Raw genomic sequence first — 21,270 nt, 5'->3', positions numbered from 1 at the left:
ACACACACACACAGGTATGCACTCTCTCTCACACACACACACACACACACACACACACACAGGTATGCACTCACATTTGCAAGTGAATGCAGCTGGCTCTCGTTTTAGTATCTTCTCCATTCCTTCCTGTTGTCTGCAACGCGCACGCACGCGCGCACGCACGCACGCACGCACACACACACATGCACACACACAAGAAGAAAGTCTCATTAATCGAGCTGGTGCTGCCGTTGCTTCCAGAGGGATCAGACAAGAAGGTGTTTACCTGTTAGACTGTGTGTATGGGAATGGTGTATGAATACAACCAATACAATTACCTACGCGCTGCACATTAGTGCAGCTGTTAGCCACGGCCGGCTCGCCGCGCCGGCTAATGCATGCACAGGCACAAGGTTTCAAGACTGTTTATATAGAGAGGCACAGGGGACATGATGCTCTGAAATATATCATAGCATTAGTTTAATTCACTGCAATTGGACATGGAATATTTAGAGGTGCGATGAATTTCTTCCTGCTCATATCCTCCACTCTCTCATACGTACACACAACAGTACTGGGAAGCTTACGCACAACACGACGCCACATTCAAAGCAATTTTGTCATATATAGGATTTATTTACACTTTCTATTTACAGATTTTTGTTTCAAAATCTTCTCTGTACACATTTTAAATTCAAGAACCACAACTCCTGTCACCCACAATGCTCTAGTATTATTAGATTTTTCTGAGTGCTCATGAGGCAACACACACGGGAGGGTTTATTTTTCCCCCCAGTTTGGTTTTCATAAACATATTTTCATGTCTGCAGAAGTAGAGCGAGGAAAAAAAAAAAAAAAAAAAAAACTCTAAAAGAAATGAAAGCAGCTGAAAATGTTACTTAAGGATACCCTCCTGAAGATGCTCCAAAGAATGTTTGAAGTTTGCCTGCATATGTGTGTGTGTGTGTGTGTGTTCTAATAGAAATAGGGCTCCAGCCAGATAGCACCTAGGCCTTCATCACCATGGAGACGTGTGTGTGCTGGGAGCCGGTGGGCTACAGGCAGGCTAATTTGACACTGGGATCAACAGCATGTGCTTGTGTGTTTGTTTATTAAAGCATCTCATTTCACAAAAACCTGACAGGCAGCTAATTGTTGTTAAAGGGAAATTACTGCGTGTGACGTTACAGCAAAAACTGAGAAATAATTCTTACAATTTCAAAAGAAGAGGAGGCAGTGTGGGGCCTCCAGTGTTTGCCCATGACTCATACATACTCACACACATGCGTGGACACACACACACACACACACACACACACACACACACACACACACACATTCACAGAGTGTGCAGTAACTCTCAGCCTCCAACACTGTTGCCCTGGGCATCCCTTGTCACCACTGACTTCACTTATTCCCCCACAGTGTTCAATATTAACATGTGCAATAAGGCAACATAACGTTTTAATACAAAGTATTCTAGTAGGGCTTTGGATCTTGAACAGGAAAATAACTGACTGTTTGCTAAGCCCCGCCTCCCTCAGTTACTGTTACTATGCCTGTCAAGCTTTCCATTCTCAGCACATGCTCAGTTCACAATGACAACGTTGGCAGATTCAAGACCAGAGGAAGAGGAAGGGGCTGATGGATGGTGCCGCTAACGTTAGCCTAAACTCTGAAAGCATCCGGGACTGGCTTGGGGAAATACTACAGACATGACCCTCCAAACCCTTCAAATGCTGCATGTCTGATGCGCACCATTTCAGCATGTGGAGAAATTAAAAGCTTGACAGGCCTACTGTGCCTGGTTGACAGTTGCTAAGCTTTGACCATCGCTAATTAGCAAACAGTCTGTGGCCAAGTTTGGACTATTAATGTGGAGGAAATGCCCATAGGATAATTAAACAGTTTACATTGGCGGCTTACACACCACAAAACCTAGATGTGCAAACAAAAAAAAGATATTTTCTGTCTTTTCACAGCAAATTCAAAATGTCATAATATTGCTTACAGAAATCTAAAACCTTTCTAAGTTAATTTGAGATCAAAAACATATCTAGGATGTTGTCTCGTGTCTCCAGAGTCAGGCACAACTTAATAGACTTGTCATGTAAACAGCATAAAAAAATAAAAACCAAAAAGGAAAAAGACAAATCTTTAAAATGCTGATTGAAAGAATATATCTGATACAAAAAGAGAGAGAGAAAAAAAAGGCTATTCAGTTTTAAATTAAGTGTTTTTCCTTGTCAGAGAGCATGGGAGATGAGGGCGCTTGTGAAACTGGCGCAGGCTGTGTTGAAAAAAATCCTGACGTGTGATCAAAGACTGACAGCTCTCACAGAAAAAGCCCTGAAACTTCCAAAGAAACACAACTCGCTCCCTCTCTCCTTCCGTCTCCCCTTCACACACCTATGCACACCGTCTTTGTGGAGCTCCGGTGACAATAATGGATCCTGGCGGAGTCGCGACAGGAGGCTCCAAACGTTAACAGCCTTGTGTTATATCATGAATGTCTGATTACCCCCCCCTCCTCCCTTCCATCCACCAACCCCACCACCTCCACCCAACATTACACCAGTATGGTGCCACTGACTTAAGGTAAGACATCCCATGTGCTTTAAATGTACGGGACAACATACGCAACAAAGACAGTGAAGAAGACAAAGGTGCTGTAACGCTATGATTACAATGGCCAGTGTTACGTGGAAGGTCGTGCACAAGAGTAATAAGCTTGTGTTTAAATGCACCTGCGGTTTTTGTTCAGTTATGTGCAGCTCACTATGTGTAAAATTATTTTATGGTTACAGTTATGTGTAATAATTGTTATCTGTTGAGTCATGTTTCAGTCAGAGACTACATTTTCCAAGACATTTCAAATCAAATGCAAGCAAAACATTTAAAGCCATGATTCTGCTTCTGTCCCAACATGTTTTTATCTGCAGCAGAGGGTCTGTCTCTAAAATGAACTCTACTTTTGCCAGACCAGTTGGAAGAGATTGCGGTGGTGCAGGTGCACACAGCTTCGCAGCTTACCTTCAGCTTTATATAACAACATGGAGAGAGGATCGACGAGCGTCCTGAAGATGAGCTGCTTTCATTGGGAAGCGGTGCAGGAAAGCAGGTTATAATGGACTGGTTTCCTGTGCACACTAGCATAGATGTTATTTTGTCTTGCAGCAGCCGAGTGCTTCTTACACATGATTCAGTTAAGAACATGGACAAAGCATGTTCAATTACATTTGCAATGTGCAAGACGTCTTTCATATGTTTATAGGCAATAAAGGCCTAATGGGTGACATGATGAGAGCTATATTAAGAATCAGTCATTAATGTTGAGCTGGGTAAAGACAAACTGAAACTTTACTTGAATTAAATTTGTGTTTAAATGTGGTGGAACTCCTCTCCAGGCAATATGTAATATTGTAATATTGTAATATTGATTATATTGTAATATAATCAGACATGAGGTGAGGAAAACAGAAACTTTCCCTTAATTAAGCCGAAATGGTTAATTTTGATCTTCACAGTTTCCTAAATTTAGCTTCCATGAGGAGAATTCAATTTCTGAATTGAACAGGAATAGTGTACTGTGTGACCATTCATGCCTTAATGAGTAGATTTCCAGTTGTTTCGACTTGTGTGTTAATGTGTGCTCTGAGGTAGTCTCCAGTAGTTCAGAGAGGAGGAGGGGTTAATAGATAAGACGTGGCTCTTCATATAGACAGGTCTGAGGAAAACCTAATGAGTGGTAATAAGTGGCTTTCTTACTCCTAATGGCTTATTACCGTTGATGTCAAGCTGTCGACGGGTGACTCTCCTGACCGGCAGCTCTCACCACTGTTTGTCTTACACTCCGTGAAACGCTGTGATGCTGGTGTGCGGGTGGAAGGACAGGATATGGGGGATTGAGCTGGTGTGTGTGGTCTGTGGAAGGAGGGGGACATGATGCTTTCCCTCTAGACTGACAATCTCTCTCTCTCTCTCTCTCTCTCTCTCTCTATGAAATCCTGGTGTGTTCATGAAGGAAAACAATCTGTGTCCCTCCTGGCAGGAGGCGGGAGGAAGAAAAAAGAACAAGAGGAGGGGACATGGTCCTTCGGGTTGTGTTGTGACCACAAGAAGGGATCAGATATGTAAACCATCTAGCTCAGTGCCTTCTTGCCATCTTTCTTTGTCTTTGCAAACTGGAAAAAGGTCACAGCTTTGCCTTGGGGAACAGAGAACAATATATTGCCATGGTATTGGAAATAACAGTAAGCAGGAAAGAACATTCTTCTGAGCCAGACTACACCCCAGGCGCTGCTGAGCAACAGCTCATGGTCCTGCATCAGGCCTGAGGTTGCTTTTGAGGCGTCAGCTTGAGCGGACCAAACTCCAACACAAAGTTGCGGTGTGGTCTTCAATGATGAAGAAGAGGGACCTGCACTGGACTGCAGGAGTGCACATTTCAGAGCTGATCAGAAAAAATAATTTAAAAAAAGGCTCCACATCAACATGTTAGAATGCTACACCGCACGTCCGCCCACTCATTGGCTGATTCGAATCTCATAGTAGCTGAAAGGCCCATTGGGCAATCTGGGAAAGGGAGGTTAAGAAAAGGGGAGGTCCTTCCACGGAGGAATAGAGGCCTCTCAGTTCAGTAGACGACTGTGGGGAGGGAAAAGGAGGAATAAGAGGAGGAGGAGGAGAGCAGCTGCAGAGAGCCACGCTTATCATCTCTTGTAGTGGTTGGGCGCGTCAGCGAAGGCGAACTTCAACCTGTAGGCTTCGGCCAGCAGCACGCTCACTTCCTCGTTGCCCCAGTGCATTGTGGGAAGATTCTGCAGAAGGATCATTAGCCCCTGTTGAAAAAAAAGAGAAAAAAAAAACATATTTAAAAAGACTGAGAAATACACACTATGAAAGAGTCAGAGGAAACGAGCATAGTCAACAACAGTTTCAGAAAAATATTGATGCCAGAAGACGATAAAGACAAAGATAAATCAGCAACTGTTTAACAGCTAAGAGGGCAGAGAAGGTGATGGGGAGAGGAAGGGGATATCACACTATGTGGGCAGTGGTTGATGTGTTTTATGATATTAAGGAACATGATATCTATGCAGAACGCAGCAAGCTAATTTTCAAATTCTGCAGTGTGGGCTTAGGTCAGGCTCTTGCGTTGGTGTTTTAATTCCTCTGTATCTGACAAAGAACCAATTTGGGTTTTCTTAAAATAATAAAGAAGAAATAAGGCATCAGAAACAAGAGTGCTGCTTGGACGCACAGGTTGGCAACAAACGTCCACTAGAGAGGAAACCAATTCAGACAAAATTCAAATACTGGTGTTCAGGACCCAATTTACACCTGGTTATTTACATGCAATCTGAGGGCACCCTGATGGCCTAATAGTGAGGGTGGCCAAGTTTCCTGTCTCTATCATCTTGAAAACATGCACTCTCTAACTCAATGTCTTATCTGGATAAAGTGAATGCATGAAAATGCAGAGTGTACATGCACCCAGAATGCACGGAAATTTGCTGGATTGATCAGATCAGATCTGGAGGTGATCTAGTTTGCACCGTGCTCTCAGCCAGTTCTGAGGGCAGTCACTGCAGTTTAGCAGCATTTAAGAAAAAAAATAAAAAATCAGTGCAACAAGTTAATAAGTCACCTAATTAAGCCTCATCCGGCTGTCTCCAGCAGGCACAGCAAAAAGCCACAGATGACCTGTTCCTTGGCAAAGGGAAATAAGCCGAACCAGTGCAGCAGTAGGTTGCTGAATGCTTCAATCTAGTTAATTAAGTGCTATTAGGGTGTGTAGATGTGGCTGATTTTAGAAGTCGGCTGCATCTCTTCCTCGGTTTACTGTTTGTTTAGCTAAGTTTTGAAGATCACAGGGTGCTTTAAGGACTGCAACATCTGAATATATGGTTTGAATGTATTCTAAATGACATAACTCCTTGTTTCTGTTTTAGTTGTACAGAGGAAAACTGTTCCAGCCTCAGGTCTGTATTAGACTCAGCAGAGAACAGTTGCTCAGACCTGACATTAACATGGGACTCAGCTGTGAACACACTCAAGACACATTGAGGATGTATTTGAGATGCGATCATTCACACCACATCTGGAGGTGGTCTGAAGGACTACCTACTCAACTGCCACACTTCATAATGAACCAGAAACATTTTACTACTACAAATCATTAAAACATTATTTTACTGTGTACAGTGCAATGATTCACTCAGCCCCTCCTTGGCCCGCCCTCTCTCTCACACAAACACATTGACGACAGACCCGTCTGTCATAGTTGGACTGACTAAAAGCAACGAAGACATTTGGTCTTTGCAAACAGAAATGATGTGCTGTGGGTCCAAAAGACCATTCCATCCCATTCAGGAGTAGATGTTTATTTGCATATAGAGCAGGAAGTGAGACGCCATCACAAGTGGTCACTCAAGACCAGGATGCATATCAATGCCAGGTGTGAACAGGACTTTAGTAATACCAGGTGCAAAACCTGAGGCCAGATGTCATTATCTGTGTACGGTATCCAGATATAAATGGGCCCAAAAGTGACTTTTAAAAACTACAGAGCCCCAAACTCTGCACAGCTGGATGCAACTGCAGCACAAAATATTATTAGAGGCTGTAGCTGCAGTTGGGATCCCACAAAGTATACCCTTTGGGGTCTGGTATGTACAAGTGTAATGTTAGTGTAGCAGACAGGCACAGTTACACTTGCTTTCTGCCTCCGCCTGTGTGTTTGAGTGTGACAGAGATGTTATTAACCGAGTCAAAGTGGTTTAATAACAGCTGTGAGAAAGACGAGAAAAAAGACAGAGAGGTAGGTCGGGGTATAAGGGGAAAAAAAGGAAAGAAAGAATAAAGTGTCAAGTACAATTCAGTGAGGCTCACTCCTTTCCCCAGATTCCTGTTCAGTATATTACTGTGCTAGTACGAAGACAGACGACAGCAACACACACACAAACACACATGTGCAAGTTCAATCTCGCAGACTAATGCCTCTCTCTCAAAGGGGAATGAGACTGGTTAGCAGTGAGACAGACTGCTTCTGTGTGTGTGTGAGTGAGTGTGTGAGTGTGTGTGTGTGTGTGTACGTGCGTGCTATGGATCAGTATCCTGGGAGTTTTCATCATCAAGGCTGAAATCATTGCCGTGACAACAGGGTTTACAACCAATCATGGTGTTGATAATCACATCGAAGGACAAATCACATTGGCTCTTGTGGTGTCTACACTGATCTGACTCCTGAGCAGTTTGCTGCTGTCTGAGAGGAGGTGACTCTGATACAAAAAGTATTTTAACACCAGTTCAAGTATTTGGATATAACTGTGATGAGTCCGTGGTGTAGCGCTACACTTAACCTCTATTTTATTAGCATGTCAAAGTGCTTCTAAATTTTTATGCATATTCCACTCTCATCTTTCTACAACTGCTGTGAAATTCGAATGACACAAAACTTTACGTGGCTGTATTTACTATAGCGAGGTACTTTGTATTATTTTACCCTCCTGCGAATTAAATCCAAGGTGTTTGGCTCCATTAATTTTTTCCTTCCTCGCTTGTTTTTAATGAGCTGGTGAGATGACCCCAATGACTTTTCAACTAAATGCATTTGTATTCTGAGTGAGGGTGGAAAAGTGCAAGTTTTCTTCAACTAATGAAGCCCAAAGCTGCCATGCAAACCAGATTATACAGATTAGGCTGAGGTTTCACCTCTGCCTCCTGAATAACTCACAGCTAAACCCAGCTGAATATCAGTTTTGACATACGGTAAAATTTGAAAATTGTTTTTTTCACTTAACTAAGAGAGTAGCTGTAGTAACAGCTGTGACTGACTTTCATAAGCCTCAGGACTTTGAAATGTGTTAAGACCCTGTTGGAGTATTTAAAAAACTCACAAGCAGCCGCAGAGTGCTGCTAAAAATGCTAACAGATTTGGCCTGCAGTGTTGTCAAACATAAAACAGGACTCACTGTTCACGATCAGATTCTGTCTAAAATACAGCTCTATATCCAGACCATCAAAAACCAGCCTCTTGTTAATTCTACATTAAAAAACCCCACTATAATAGAAGCTCCTTTAAGAACTGGACCTTGACTTTGAAAGGTTGACCTAATGACTTCCCCCAGTTCAGAAAGATGCACTTCTCTGAAGCGTTTCCACTCTGAGCGATGGAGAGAGAGAGAGAGGGAGAGCGGAAGAAAGAGAGGAAGGCTGCCTGATCAGAATTCAACTTGCCTTTCTCTCATCTGTATTCAATAGAGCATCACTATCAGCTCTCTCCTTTCATCACTCACCCTCTCTCCCATTCACACACACACACACACACACACTCCAAATCCAACTACTTTGCTCACAGCTAACAGACTGCAGGGTGGATGCATGCGTTACATCTTTATGTTTATATTACATCTGCTTACATGAAAACAATCAGATGCAAAAAAAACCCAACAATTAATTAAAAACAACAATCAAACCGAAGATGTCCTGCTGAAGACCTGTGAGGTATGTCAGGCTGAAAATCACAAGTCACTAGGGGGCGACCCGATGGCTGAGTGGTTAGGCCGGATACCATGTGGTGCTCTGTGCAAACCGACTGGCCAAACTCTTTGCTGCAGGTCATTCCCCTTCTCTCTGTCTCTTTTCCTGTCACTCTCCATTGTCCTGTCAACTAATAAAATGGCCAAGAAAAATAAAAAATAATATAAAGAAATTCACCAGTAACTAATAGTTCGTTCAAATAGAAGAACAAGAGAACAAGTAAAAGAGAAAATATTAAGAAGAACAATGAAAAAAAAAAAAAAAAAACAGCCATCAGAGAATTGCTGACATTGAAACTAATGTGATCACAAGTAGTTCAAAACAGGGCATTTATCTATACATATATATGTATGTGATGTATACGCATCACCCAGTGGTCCTGGATGCCTGGGGCTACACACCGTGTACCTCCCATACTGCACTTCACTGCCCCAGGCTCCTCAGGTAAAATGGAGGCTTCCCTCTGCTGTAAATTAACACAGAGGAGAACTGCTCCACTAAAAGAGTCTTGTTAAATGAATTCTGAACGCCCGACAGTGGAGAGATTTATTAACTGGACCAGATAATTGGGATGCTGCAGATGATGTTGATTTAAACGAAAGCTGTAGTACTAGAGATCTGAAATGTTGCCTAATAATACTGACAATGAACGGGTGTGTTAATACTGAAATTTAAAGTCCCCCTCCACTCACATATGCATTTTGCTTATTTTCACTTTATATGTCTTAAAGATAAAGGGACTCGTTAAACCCTTTTTTCAATAAATGTATCTCCAATATATATCACCATGATTCCGATCACAGAGTAATGTAGAGGGTGCAGAGGAGAGGGTATTACCCACACATTACCCACAACTGCAACTCCAACTTTGTATGATGTGTGATGAACAAAGCACTGTGTGTGTTAGAGCATAACATAACGAAATAACATGAATTAAAAAAGAATGAAAAGTAACATCTAGTAGCACTCAGTGCTAATGTTAGCAGGTTAAGCCTCTTAAACCCAGCTGGTTGAGGCAGACGGCCGCCCACCCTGAGCCCGCTTATGTTGGAGGTTTCTTTCTGTTAAAAGGGGAATTTTTTCTCCCCCCTGTTTCCAAGTGCCTGCTCTTTGTGGGAACTGTTGGGTTTCTCTCTATAATAAAGCAAGGTCCCAACTTTACCCTTTAAAGTGCCTTGAGATAATGTATATTATGATATTTTATGATTTGGCGCTAAAAAAATACAATGGAATTGAATTAAGCTAAGAAGCATTTTTTTCCTAGTGGAAGCAAGTGATCCTCATTTGCTAATAGATCACAAGAGTAAGAGCACAACAGGTCCTCCAAAACAGTCGTCTTAAGTTGCTGATGTTGCTAACATAACAAACTCTGAGCACTTGTTGAAAAAATTATATTGTGCTACAGGCAGAAAATGAGGGAACTCACTTTGAATTGAACTAGTAATACTTGCAAAGTCAACTGCTTTAGCTTTTAGTAATGATGGGTTCATTACACTGAGATTTGGAGATGGGGCTTGTTTTTGAACCTCAGAAAACTACAATTCAAGAATATCTACAGTGCCTCTCCTGACTCTTATCAAATGTTCTCCTTGCTTCCTGTTTGGCCTCCACACCATCGCGATAGATGAGTAGCAGGAGGGAGATTTACCATATGATACCATATCTTTATAAATCAACAGATATCACTAATTGCTATACTACAGGAGAAGGACCAACTGCTGTCTAATCAAGTGCTACTTCCAGTGTCACAGCCGCAACACACTCAAACAAACATATACACGACATATACACGAGTGCACTCGGGCATGCTCTGCCACACACGTTAACACCCATAGTGACTGAAGAGCTTCATTAAGAGCATATTTCTGCGTGGTAACCATCTGCTGGCGATCACTTCTGTTGGGCTAATGACTTTTAATACGGTTTAATTGCATACATCTCGCTGTCAGGGGGGAACGCTGCACTCACTCCACTCCACACAGGTGGCAACACTTCACGCTGAGAGGCCATGAGTGTCTGAGTGAATGAGCGTGCGCGTTTGCATGACAGAAAAAGGGAATCTGTGCAGGCAGTGAATTTCAATGTATGGCTGGCACGTATGTTTGACGGGTAGTGAGGGGCCATGTATGCAATTAGAAATGAGAGATGTAACAAAAGTGAGCGGTGCGATGTACGGAGATGTGTGTGTGTTTGCTACAGTGTGTGTTACAGGAGGGAATCCAGTGAAAGATATGATATAATGAATTATAGGTACAGGCAAGACAGGAGGAGGAGATAACTGTGTGTGTGCACTGTCGGTGTGTGTGGTGTTTATGCAGCTAGCCTTGCTGTGTGTGTGTGTGGGTGCTTGTGGTTATTGAGGCATGAATATCCATTTATCCCACAATACTAACAAACACATTGATCCACCATTACTGTATACAGTACACTACCATAATAAAAAAAAAAACACACACCAAAAAAAAAAAGCAATTAGCTCTCCATCTCCTACGCTTGGTGAGGCTTAAAGTGGTTAATGGCTATTGATACTGAGGGGAAAGCAGATTGTCAATAGAGTCAGTGCTAAGGCTCTTTGTTCAAAAAGAGAATGGGATAATGTATCGGTTACACAGAGAGCCAAGGCCACTGCCAAGTGAAATTTATTCACACTGTATATAGTTATCGCTTTAACCTGGATCTAACCGGGGTGAACTGATTTAATCCCTAAAATAAATATATATATACATAATACCTGAATATCTTGATCTGCACTTTCTCTGCACATTCATACAGCAACATATGTTCAGTATAGGATCAAACCCTGAAGCTGGTATGGAATAAATGAAATAAAAGTCACATGATAATCTGATGCTAAGCAGGGCTGATTAACATGACGACACCACATTTCAAAACAAGCCTCACCAGGAAGTGAGCACTGCATTGCTTGAAATGATGTATGTGAGTTATAGATGACATAAATTATCAGAGCTGAATCCTCAAATTGAGTCAGAGAGAAATATTACTTCATATAGCATTAAAACTCTAAATAACAGCTATAATGGTAGCTTTTGCTAAACTCATACACTGAGGCAAGAGTAAACACACTGACACATGTAGAAGAGGATAAAACACACAATTAAAGGCCACTCTGCCTGAGAACCAAAGACTCTGTTTGCTGGCAGAATGAGATGGTGCTAAGTGAAGTGAGTACATCCAGTGCCCAAAGTCATGCGAGTAGCCTTGCTGTCTTTCCTGCAGTGTCAACTACAGCTCCCAGCAGTGAGCTGCTAAAGCCCTGGAGAAATTAATGGGGGAGCGATGACAGGTGTGGCGCGCAGAAACATACCAACAGACACACATTTGTGGCTAAAAATGGCAATCGTCCGCAGTAGCTGTTGTGTTTCTTTGACATGTATCATTACACCTCCGACCTCCTTCTACCGACACATCTACATGAACACAGACATGTAGATGAAGCTGCACGCACACAGACTGTCACCTACGAGCACGAGCACTCCAGGTTGCTGGTGGTGGTAATGGTGTTTTGCAGCACCCTGAGGTGTAATGGGCCTAGGCACTGCTCTGTCGGGGCCATTAGCTTGCTGTAGTTCGTATAATTACACAAAATGGGCACTCTGGCAAACAGTGGGTGCTAATGTAGGAGGGGGGCTCTGTAGGATGTGGAGGTAAGAGCTGACACAGGATGGCACAGCCAAGTTGTCTTGCAAAAAACGGTGGATGGTAAAAAGCCCAGCAGATTAATACAGACTGGTTGTGATGGATGTTGTTTCTATGATTATGTATTTCTGTGGCCGAATGAACAAGTTTATCAAATTGTTAGTTCTTTTTTTAAATGATTCTCCTTGTCACGTCTAATCAACATGCTGCTGAACTGAACTTAGCTTAGTTTAGCATCAAGACTGGGAAAACTACAAAATATAAATGTGCAAATATATGTGAACAATTTTCTCATCTCACATTCGTGTATTTCTAAAATACTTACTGTGCACTAGGTCAATACCAGTCAAGACTGTGGAAAGCAGACTAATTCATAAAATCCTGCTATGTCAAAGGAAAAAGATAAAGCGACATGTGGGATGTGGGTAGAACCTTTGGTGATTTAAATACCGTGGGAGTGTGAATAAGATTAAAGCTTGTGAGAATGGTTGATAGATTGGCTGAAAGCTTTCAGTTCACATGAAACCACAAGCGTGGGTGTTTGTGTTGAGGTTATTATTTGGGTACTCCAACCTCTACAGATACCTCACAGAAAGATTTGTTTAATGGATTTTATTCAATCGAAAATATAAAAGAGTAAATGGATAGTCTTCTATGAAGAAAAACAACTTGGATCACTTTGCTCAGTCATCGGGTTCTAGCCTTGCACCCATTCTGTACCAGTCAACGCCAGACCAATGACAAGTTCGTAACCTTTGGAAAAATGCAGCCAGAAGCAATCTAAGTACTAAAACAGCTGTCTGTGTTCTGTGTATTGAAGCATTTACAGTGATATTTCACTCTGCTTGAGTCGCTTCACTTTTCAGTATGTGCAACTTCAAAGTTCACCAGCAGTCAATAGTCAACCATTTGCCCCCTCTGCGGCAAAAACCAACCAACGTCTGGCAAATATTTTTCTTTATGCACCGTTTCAAACATGCAAAACTACTTCAGAGAACCATGTTGTCTAGTGCTCCACAAAACTGGCAATATGAACAGGTCAATGGGCACTTTACCATGCAGAGGCCTTATGAACTCGAACATAGTAAATTCAATAAAAGAGAAATAGAGCCTGAAGAGCTTAATTCCTGCCTTCACCCACTGCCAAGTTCAAAGAGGTTAATGCCACCCCAATCAAGAGTTCACGATCCCTGGAAAAACCCAGGAGCAGAAGTGCCTCAGTTCTTCCTTTGATTGCATGTGAGAGCATTTAAGATTCAATATTTATTTCTCAGTTCATGACCCAGCCCATTCCTTAAATCTCCTTTCTTCTCTCTCTCTTTTTTTTTTTTTGAAAATCTATTCGTCCCCCTCCTCCTGCAGTCTGTTTATTCCTTACGAGTGGGTCGATATTGCTGTTTATTTGCCATTTTTGTGTCTTAACTGAGTTAAGCAGGGGGGGCATGCGGTTGGCTTATGGGCTGACAGAGCTACTCCCGTTATTCTGTTATCTTAGGGCAAAAAAGCCATAAAACTCCGACTCCTCCTATCCGTATTTCCCTCTTTCTTGTGGATAAACCTCGGCTAGTGATGATGTCGGTAATGACACTCAGACATCACACTAATCACCTCGCGCACGGTTGTTTTGAGCTGATAAATGCTTTTTCGGAGACTTGTGGCAATGGCAAACTCATACCTGCATGCATTGATCAACAGAGCAACAACGCCGCTCGGTTTTGCAGCTAACATACAAGTGCGTTTGTGCACATGTTTTTACCACAAAGACAAACACACACTCACTGACTTTTGGTCTACACAATGTGCACACACACACAATGACTGATCACTACCGACTTTCCAAGCAGCTTTGGTCATCAAAATCGTACAGCACAATAAGTCAGCGTACAAGCCCACGCAAGTTAGCCTGAAAGCGAACTTCAGCTGTCAGTGATGGAGAGCGTGTAGGAGGAAAGAGAGCAATGAAAGAAGGATGTCACAGAATAAAAGGCAGGAAGGGGCGGAGGGCTACATAATTACTTCCACCATATTAAGTCCTCTGTTTTCCTCTCATTTTTCCCTCTTCTCCTCTTGCTTTGGCACAAATAGATTCATATGCCACGTCGGGCGCAGTACTCAATCAACGGGGTGATTATTAAAAGTTGTTTACTGGGGGGTGGCCTTGTCTCACTTTCAGCACTATTGACTACAGTGCCATCCATCAGAGAAGCTGCACACCCCTGAGAAGGTCCGCTCGATACAAGCCAAGTTTGGGAGCAAAGTTCTCGGGAAGAAGTTGGGGAGGTCTTGTCAGGATAAATGGTGTGAAATGAAACAAGGACAAACAAAAGAAGGACGCACATATACCAACTGAAAGAGCTTATCAGAGCCCCCGACATATACTGATGCAAGACACAAATGCAAATTAGCAACCATTTCAAGATGAATATTCCACTGTAAAAAAATGTACCTTTGCTGAAAAACCTTGTCTGAATGTCTTTTCAGTTTTAAAATACACTGCTGCCAAAGTATTGAGGACAGCCACAAGCATCTTTGTGTTGTTCAGCTGACACTGAGTTAGAGCAGCGTTTATTCAACTCTTTGGTCATTTTCTTCTTGGGCTTTGTTCATGGTGACATTGGCAGCTGAGTTCTACACAATTATACATTTTTTCATTATAAAATAACAGAAAAAGGACTGTGCATATAAAAGGCACTGCAGCAAATACAGAAAAGTGCTTCTTCCAGTAGAGGGCCCTATGGACTACACTGTTAACAATACTCTGCAGCTTGTGTTGGCACAGTAAAACATCTAGAGTGACCAGATGTCCCGATTAAATAGTGGGAGCTCCAATTTTCCAGCATTTGTCCTGGCGTCTTGACAGGGACACGTTTTTGTTCTGATAATTAGAGTGAATGGATTTGAGTTTTGTTTTTCCAAAAATAAACTTTTTAAAAGAGATCTTTGTGAAATATGTCACCAAGCAAAAATAATGAGGTAAATTAAGACTCTAGATAGGAGGAGCAGGGAGAAGGAGGACATATCAAAGCCGCAAACCGGTTATCAGTGTTGTAAATTTAAAAAAAAAAAGAACAAAAAAACATCTATAGGCAGACTGGAGTTCAGATGCTGGCACGCAATTAAAAGGACACTTCTTTTATTTGCATAACATGAATGTTTGCCTATTGATATCATGCTGAAAATAAAATAATTACATGCCTTGCCACATGTTTTCCTGATCTTTCTTCCCTTTATATTTATCTATCAAACAGATGTGCAGATGTGCTACTTTAATTCTTGTTTTATTCCCCAGGAGTTCTATGATTTAGAGCGTAGTACGTTGCATGTGCAGATTCTGCAGTTACAAACTCTTTCAGCTGCTAATATACACACACAAATTATGCAACTTGGGGCTGTTTGTGTATTGTTCCTCAAATAAAGTATTCATAATTACCGAATAATGGCAAACTAAGATCTGCCAAAAAGCAGAGCCAGAATTAGAGGTTTTCATCCTCTCTACAATATAAAATTAATCCTAAACAAAGTTGTGTTCCCAGTCATCGTGATTGAAATAGTGCTGACATTTACAGAACACCCTGGTTCCTCTGGAGTGCCCTCCTTTCCTTTATTGCTAGGGCTGCCTAACCCAAGGCGCTCTCCACACATAACTGATCTGAAGACAGATGCTGACATTTGCAAAGGTCCACAGTTTTTCACACACCATTAATTAAGGTGAAAACAAATCTTTGTCCCCCTCTTTCAGTCTTCCACCTCTCACTTTCTTTCCGCACCACAGCTCATCTGCATGTCTTCGGATAGAAAAAAAAAATTGCAGTGACAGTGAGATACCATTTACACAGAACTAATGGCTTTGCATTCATATAAATGCTGGGCCTCACATTAATGGTCACGATGGGGAGCTACGTGACAGGGGCTATTCAGCAACGCTAACTGGTGAAATCTAAAGGAAGCAGTATTAAATGGTCACAGGTCAAGGGGTTACACCAACGATCCTGAAATCCCTGCTGACAAAAAATAGTCTTGGTTTTGTTGTGAATGGACACAAATTGGAGCATTTGTGAGTCTGCAGATTAACTCAAGGGCTGTCTGACCTTTAAAATAAAGAATTAAATGACAGATAATATAGTCTAATACCCCTGAACACACTTTATTAAAAGAGATGTTATGTATTAAATTTTTAACAATTTTCGTGTAAATGACTGATTAATTGAGATAATAGAGCAGTAAATACAGTAGGTAGAATCTATCAATGAGCATAATAGGAAAACGTACGTAATTGAGCACCCGGCTTTCTTTATTCACCTTTTATCAAATTCAAGGACAAATGTTTGTGCACAATATGTGTCTTCATGACTGTAAGTGCAACTAGTCAACTAGAAAACAGACTGAAAACTGGAAGCATGAGATGTGTGGAGAACATTAAATAATATGTTTTGCTGCGGGAAATGTGACTTTACATTCACATTATCAAGTGAAGAGGGCGGAACATATGCTGTATGTTCTGATGCATTAAAATGTGAAGAGAAAAACATGTCACCATGATGTTTGAGTAAATACACCTGAAGAGATTCAGACACAGTGCACGTAGAGAATTAAGTGTGTGTACATAAAATATAACTGCCTTATCAAAACTTTGATTCTCTGTACTGAAAGTCAAGAAAAATTGCACTGTAGTGTTTCTGCTGCACACACAACATCACTGCCAACTTCAAAAGCATACGCGCTGAAGCTGGATCATATATGTTGAATATTTTGTGAAAAAGGTAAAAAGTTTTATTTGAACAGATTTAAAAGCAAACAGTAGAGAAAGATCACTGCTCAAGCACCAGCAAATATGGCAATTGTGTCTTTAAAGCTCGTCCACCAGCTGGAATAAAGTAAAACAGCCCTTTATGAGGCTGTCATCTTTAGAAATACAAATCTGAAAATGGCTAAATTGCAAAAGCAGCAATACTTCACTTCTCTATGGCATACATTACAAGGTGACATTTGTTCCAAAACCTGACAAAAACACTCATTTCCCTTAATTTCTGGCTGCTGTGGTTATTGCTTGGTTTCAAAATATCACTGAAAAACATGGCAGTTGGCTGCATCTGAACTTTGAGGGGGCGCTTTCAAATTCCTACTGGTCCACTATCAAATTTCCAGGACTAGAATCAAGCAGCACCACATATGTGGGCTTAAAAAGCAGAGTGCAGAGGTTTTTCAGAGTCACTTAGAGGCAGTGCTGCAGCAGCCCTGTTGGTGTCTGCAGGTAGTGCAGACTAATGGGAATGGCACTGACTGTGCTGGCAGTTCCTAAAAACAGCAGTGCACACACATACCTGCACAATATCTCTCCGCTTGTTACTGTGTGTGCTGTGTGTGTGATAGAAAGTGAATGTGAAATGAATGTGAAATGGCACGATGGGAAAGTGTTTGTGTGCATGTTTATGTTGTTGTGCGTGGCTTTGAATGACAGGAAGTGCATACTGTGTGTGTGTGTGTGTGTGTGTGTGTGCACCAGTGCTAACTTATCCATGCAGGCCAGGCCTGCACAGTTAGCAGTAGAGTGCTAGCTGAAGTGGAACAGTGGAAGGCAGATTGCTTGGGGAGTGCCATACTCCTGCTTTTCATTTAGCAGCTAAACCAATCCAATCCCTCAACCAGGGGAGGAGATTCACAGTTACTCTCCGTACTGTGTTTGATAACAATGCATGAATTATCCTTTTGAAATTACTTTCTGTATGCATTTTTTAATTAAAACTATTAAAGTGAATCAATCATTTGTGTTCCCTCTGAGGACCCCAAGCATGTAAAACGCCAGGAGTTTGTCATACACTGGTGCTCTCATGTTCTTCATTTTACAGTAAAGATAATTAGCTCACATGTTTTACTGCGATAAGTCACTAGTTATGTCTATTAAATTGACCTCAAAAGAAAAACATGCTTTTTTAACTCCCATGTTTGCACTTGTGAGTTCAAACCTGTGACTTTTCAATCTAATGCCTGTGCAGCTTTGATAAGTGGGGAAATGTACAATATTATGATTATGATTTGTTTCAGGGTTAAACATGTCCCCAACTCAACAAGTTCAAATCAATCAGAGCAATAATGTATAGCAATGAAGCAAAGCAACGAGCTGTTAATGTTGTACTGCGCTAACTAGCTGCTACAAGTCTAGTTAGCCTCCAGGCCGGGAGATATTGCAGCAGGAATTCAGTGTAATAATGAGCAGATTGATGAGAACAGGTTGGAAACCTTTATTATATTGCTGAGAGCATGTGTTGTTTGTGTACATGGATGTTCTAGCCTAAAAAGGCTACACTAATTTCTTAAAACCTTTTTTTCCACTTGTGTTCTAATGTGTTGTCTTTTTTAATTCTACTTTGACATTTTACTGCCTTTCCACTGTTGTTTTTTTTTCATTTCCTGCATAAATTTTGAAAGACCTGCTAAAATTAGGGAAGCAGTAATAAATTACATTGAGCTGACATCCCCTCTTGAAAATCAAGTTGTTGTTTTTTTTATATTCAGAGATAATGTATTCACATTGCTTTCATTAAAAAACAACAACAACAAAAAACAGAAACTGTCCAAAATGAGAAAATATGTAGTTTACAATTAGACATGACCAAAAAAAGCACCAAATTATCACATTGTATATCACAAGATATAACCAGCAAATGTTTGGGATTTTTGCTTGAAAAGTGATTAAAATGATCAGTCATCAAAAAAAATATCAATTAAGTGATTAATCTAATGGGTTTTGTTACCAGAATATTATAAATTCCCCATATTAGTCTATTATGGCACTTTGAGCCTGCTAACATTCTCATAAGGACAATGCTAATACATTTAATGTTAAGCAGGTATAATACTCACCATGTTCACCATCTTAGTTTTCTTCACGTACCATCGTCATTTCAACGCATTTCACAAATAAACACAAATGTAAACCTCATGGTGGCGCAACAGAAAAACCCATGGATCACCAAAATCAGTAGGACTCATTATCTCTGGGGACCATGAATACTTGTAACAATCCAACCGACAACCATCGAGATAGTTCACACATAACTGTGTCAACTTCATATTGGTGGAAGAGGACAAGTCATCACAAAAGTTAATGTGATTCATCATCTGGGAACCATGAACTAAATATTGCTGCAAGCCATGTCATAGTTGTCGAGATATTTCATTGGATGAATGGGAACTTATCCAGCTTGGCCTGCTGGTGGAGCTAGAGGAGAACTGAGTGGATGACCAGGAGGCTACATCCTCTATCATAAATGCCTGTACAAAATTTCATGGCAATAGCTGGTGAGATATTTTGGTCTTCAGTCTGACTAACACACACATTACCATCACTAGAAACCCTGTACTCATGATGTCAATGTAAAAGTGACATGTGGGTGGGAAGTAAAAGAAGGAGCAGGAATAAGTGACAGGTGAAAAGAAAGACTGAAAGCCAGAAATAAATAAAGAGACAGAAGGAAACTGTAAAACAAAAACAAGCAGAGAAAGGGAGAGAGGCAAAAACAAAGCAGGTGGGAATTAGCAGCATGAAACAGAGCGATAGATCCACAGAGAAAGACGGAAAGGGAAAAAAAGGCAGACTTGAGAGGAGAGGGTTGCTGGGTAAAGCATGTGGAGATAAGAGCTGTTCAACAGGCCCTTAAGAACCTGGCAGGCCCACGTTTGAACTCTGAGGCTCAGTGGATCAGAGGCAGAAATCTCTTGGAATTAAACCACTAAAGCTGAGAAGAGAAGAAATCTTTACTTTTCTCTTTCCCCACTGACACTCATCAGTGTCAGAAAAATACTTAGTAAATTGTATTTGATACATCAATTTGAGAAAATGAAAAAATTTATTTGAAAGCAGCAACCCTGTACCACGAGGCAAAAGTGTAAATGTATGTATCTTTTATCTTTAAGAACTGCAAACATGACTGCTTGGATATTCTAATTCAAAGTAACATTAAATTTCAATATATATATATGGAGACAAGATTTCTAAGAGTGACAAGAGAAATAAAGTGTGTGGCATGACTGTTGTTGTAATGACGATATTAGTGCTATAAGAAATGCACAGTATTGTGAATTAATCAAGACAACAGGTAAACATAGATGAAACATCAGGGTTGCATTAGCAGCAGATAGCATTAAAAACAGGAGTAGATATGAAAACAGAAAGAACTTTTACTAAAATGTGAAAAAAATAAAATAAAAATGGGAGAATAAGAAATGAAGGCCTGTCTCTAAAATAACCCTTTTTTAAACAAAGGCCTAGTTCTCACTGCAGCTGAGGCCACTATTTAGGAATTCATGGCATCTACAAAGTCTTTTACCATATTAGCACAGCAGGGCGAGCATTTTCTAAAGCTTCTTGCAGTCTCTGAGAGGACTATGTGCTCCTGGGGTTTTCTCATTTTGGAGTCTGGAATTCAGAACGACCACTGCAGAAAAGTTTGAACAGACTGTGCGGTGTATGCCTGGAGTACATGTTGAGGATACCCACTGTGGACTTGGTTTTCAATAATTTCCAACAGCAGAAAAATGTTTCAAAACCAGACTAAAAATCTTTGCTGGCAGCTCTGAGAGGCTGTTCTCACGGTGGTGCTTTGAGCTAAATGCTAACCTCAGCATGCTAACACCCTCTCACTTTTGCATGTTAGTATGCTAACATTAGATAATTATCACGAATCAAAGTTCAGCCAAAGTTGATTGCAATTCCATTAGTTTTTAACTTCATTTTGGGTCATAAACCAAAGTGTTGGAGAAATTGGACCTGATCATGTTGCTGGAGGGAGAATGAGTGACTCACCAAGGAGGGTACAGTTCATCCTGAGGGGGACATGAATGTGTCTACCCAATTTACTATTCAATCGAATAGTTGTCAAGACATTTCATTCTAAATCATAAATGTGGTCCTCATGGTGGTGCTACAGAGGAAGAAGTCAGGGGCTGACCAAAATTATTAGAAATCATCGTCTGGGAGGGGACAACAAACGTGTGTCCAAAATGTTGTTCTGTCTAACAGATGTTGAGATGTTTGACTGGATAAAGGACTTGCTGCGGGTGCAACATGAAACGTCAGGTTAATGTAATAAA

General features: G+C 41.0%; 1 protein-coding gene across 5 annotated transcripts in view; it reads right to left on the bottom strand.

Moving 5' to 3' along the window:
- Positions 1–591: 591 nt before the first annotated feature.
- Positions 592–21,270, bottom strand: part of tbc1d22a (TBC1 domain family, member 22a) — a 118,937-nt gene continuing 98,258 nt past the window's right edge. For all 5 annotated transcript variants that reach the window (XM_071501820.1, XM_071501824.1, XM_071501819.1 and 2 more), the window contains one exon: positions 592–4,820. In XM_071501820.1, coding sequence (XP_071357921.1) covers positions 4,692–4,820 — 129 coding nt within the window. In that variant the 3' untranslated portion in view covers positions 592–4,691. The remainder of the gene's footprint in view (positions 4,821–21,270) is intronic.

Source organism: Trachinotus anak, unplaced genomic scaffold, assembly GCF_046630095.1.
Source record: "Trachinotus anak isolate AG129_WGS33_773 ecotype Australia unplaced genomic scaffold, CSIRO_AGI_Tana_v1 ptg000018l, whole genome shotgun sequence".
Taxonomy (NCBI): Eukaryota; Metazoa; Chordata; class Actinopteri; order Carangiformes; family Carangidae; genus Trachinotus; species Trachinotus anak.
Note: the sequence above shows the minus strand (reverse complement) of the source record. Positions and strands in the feature narration are given on the sequence as shown.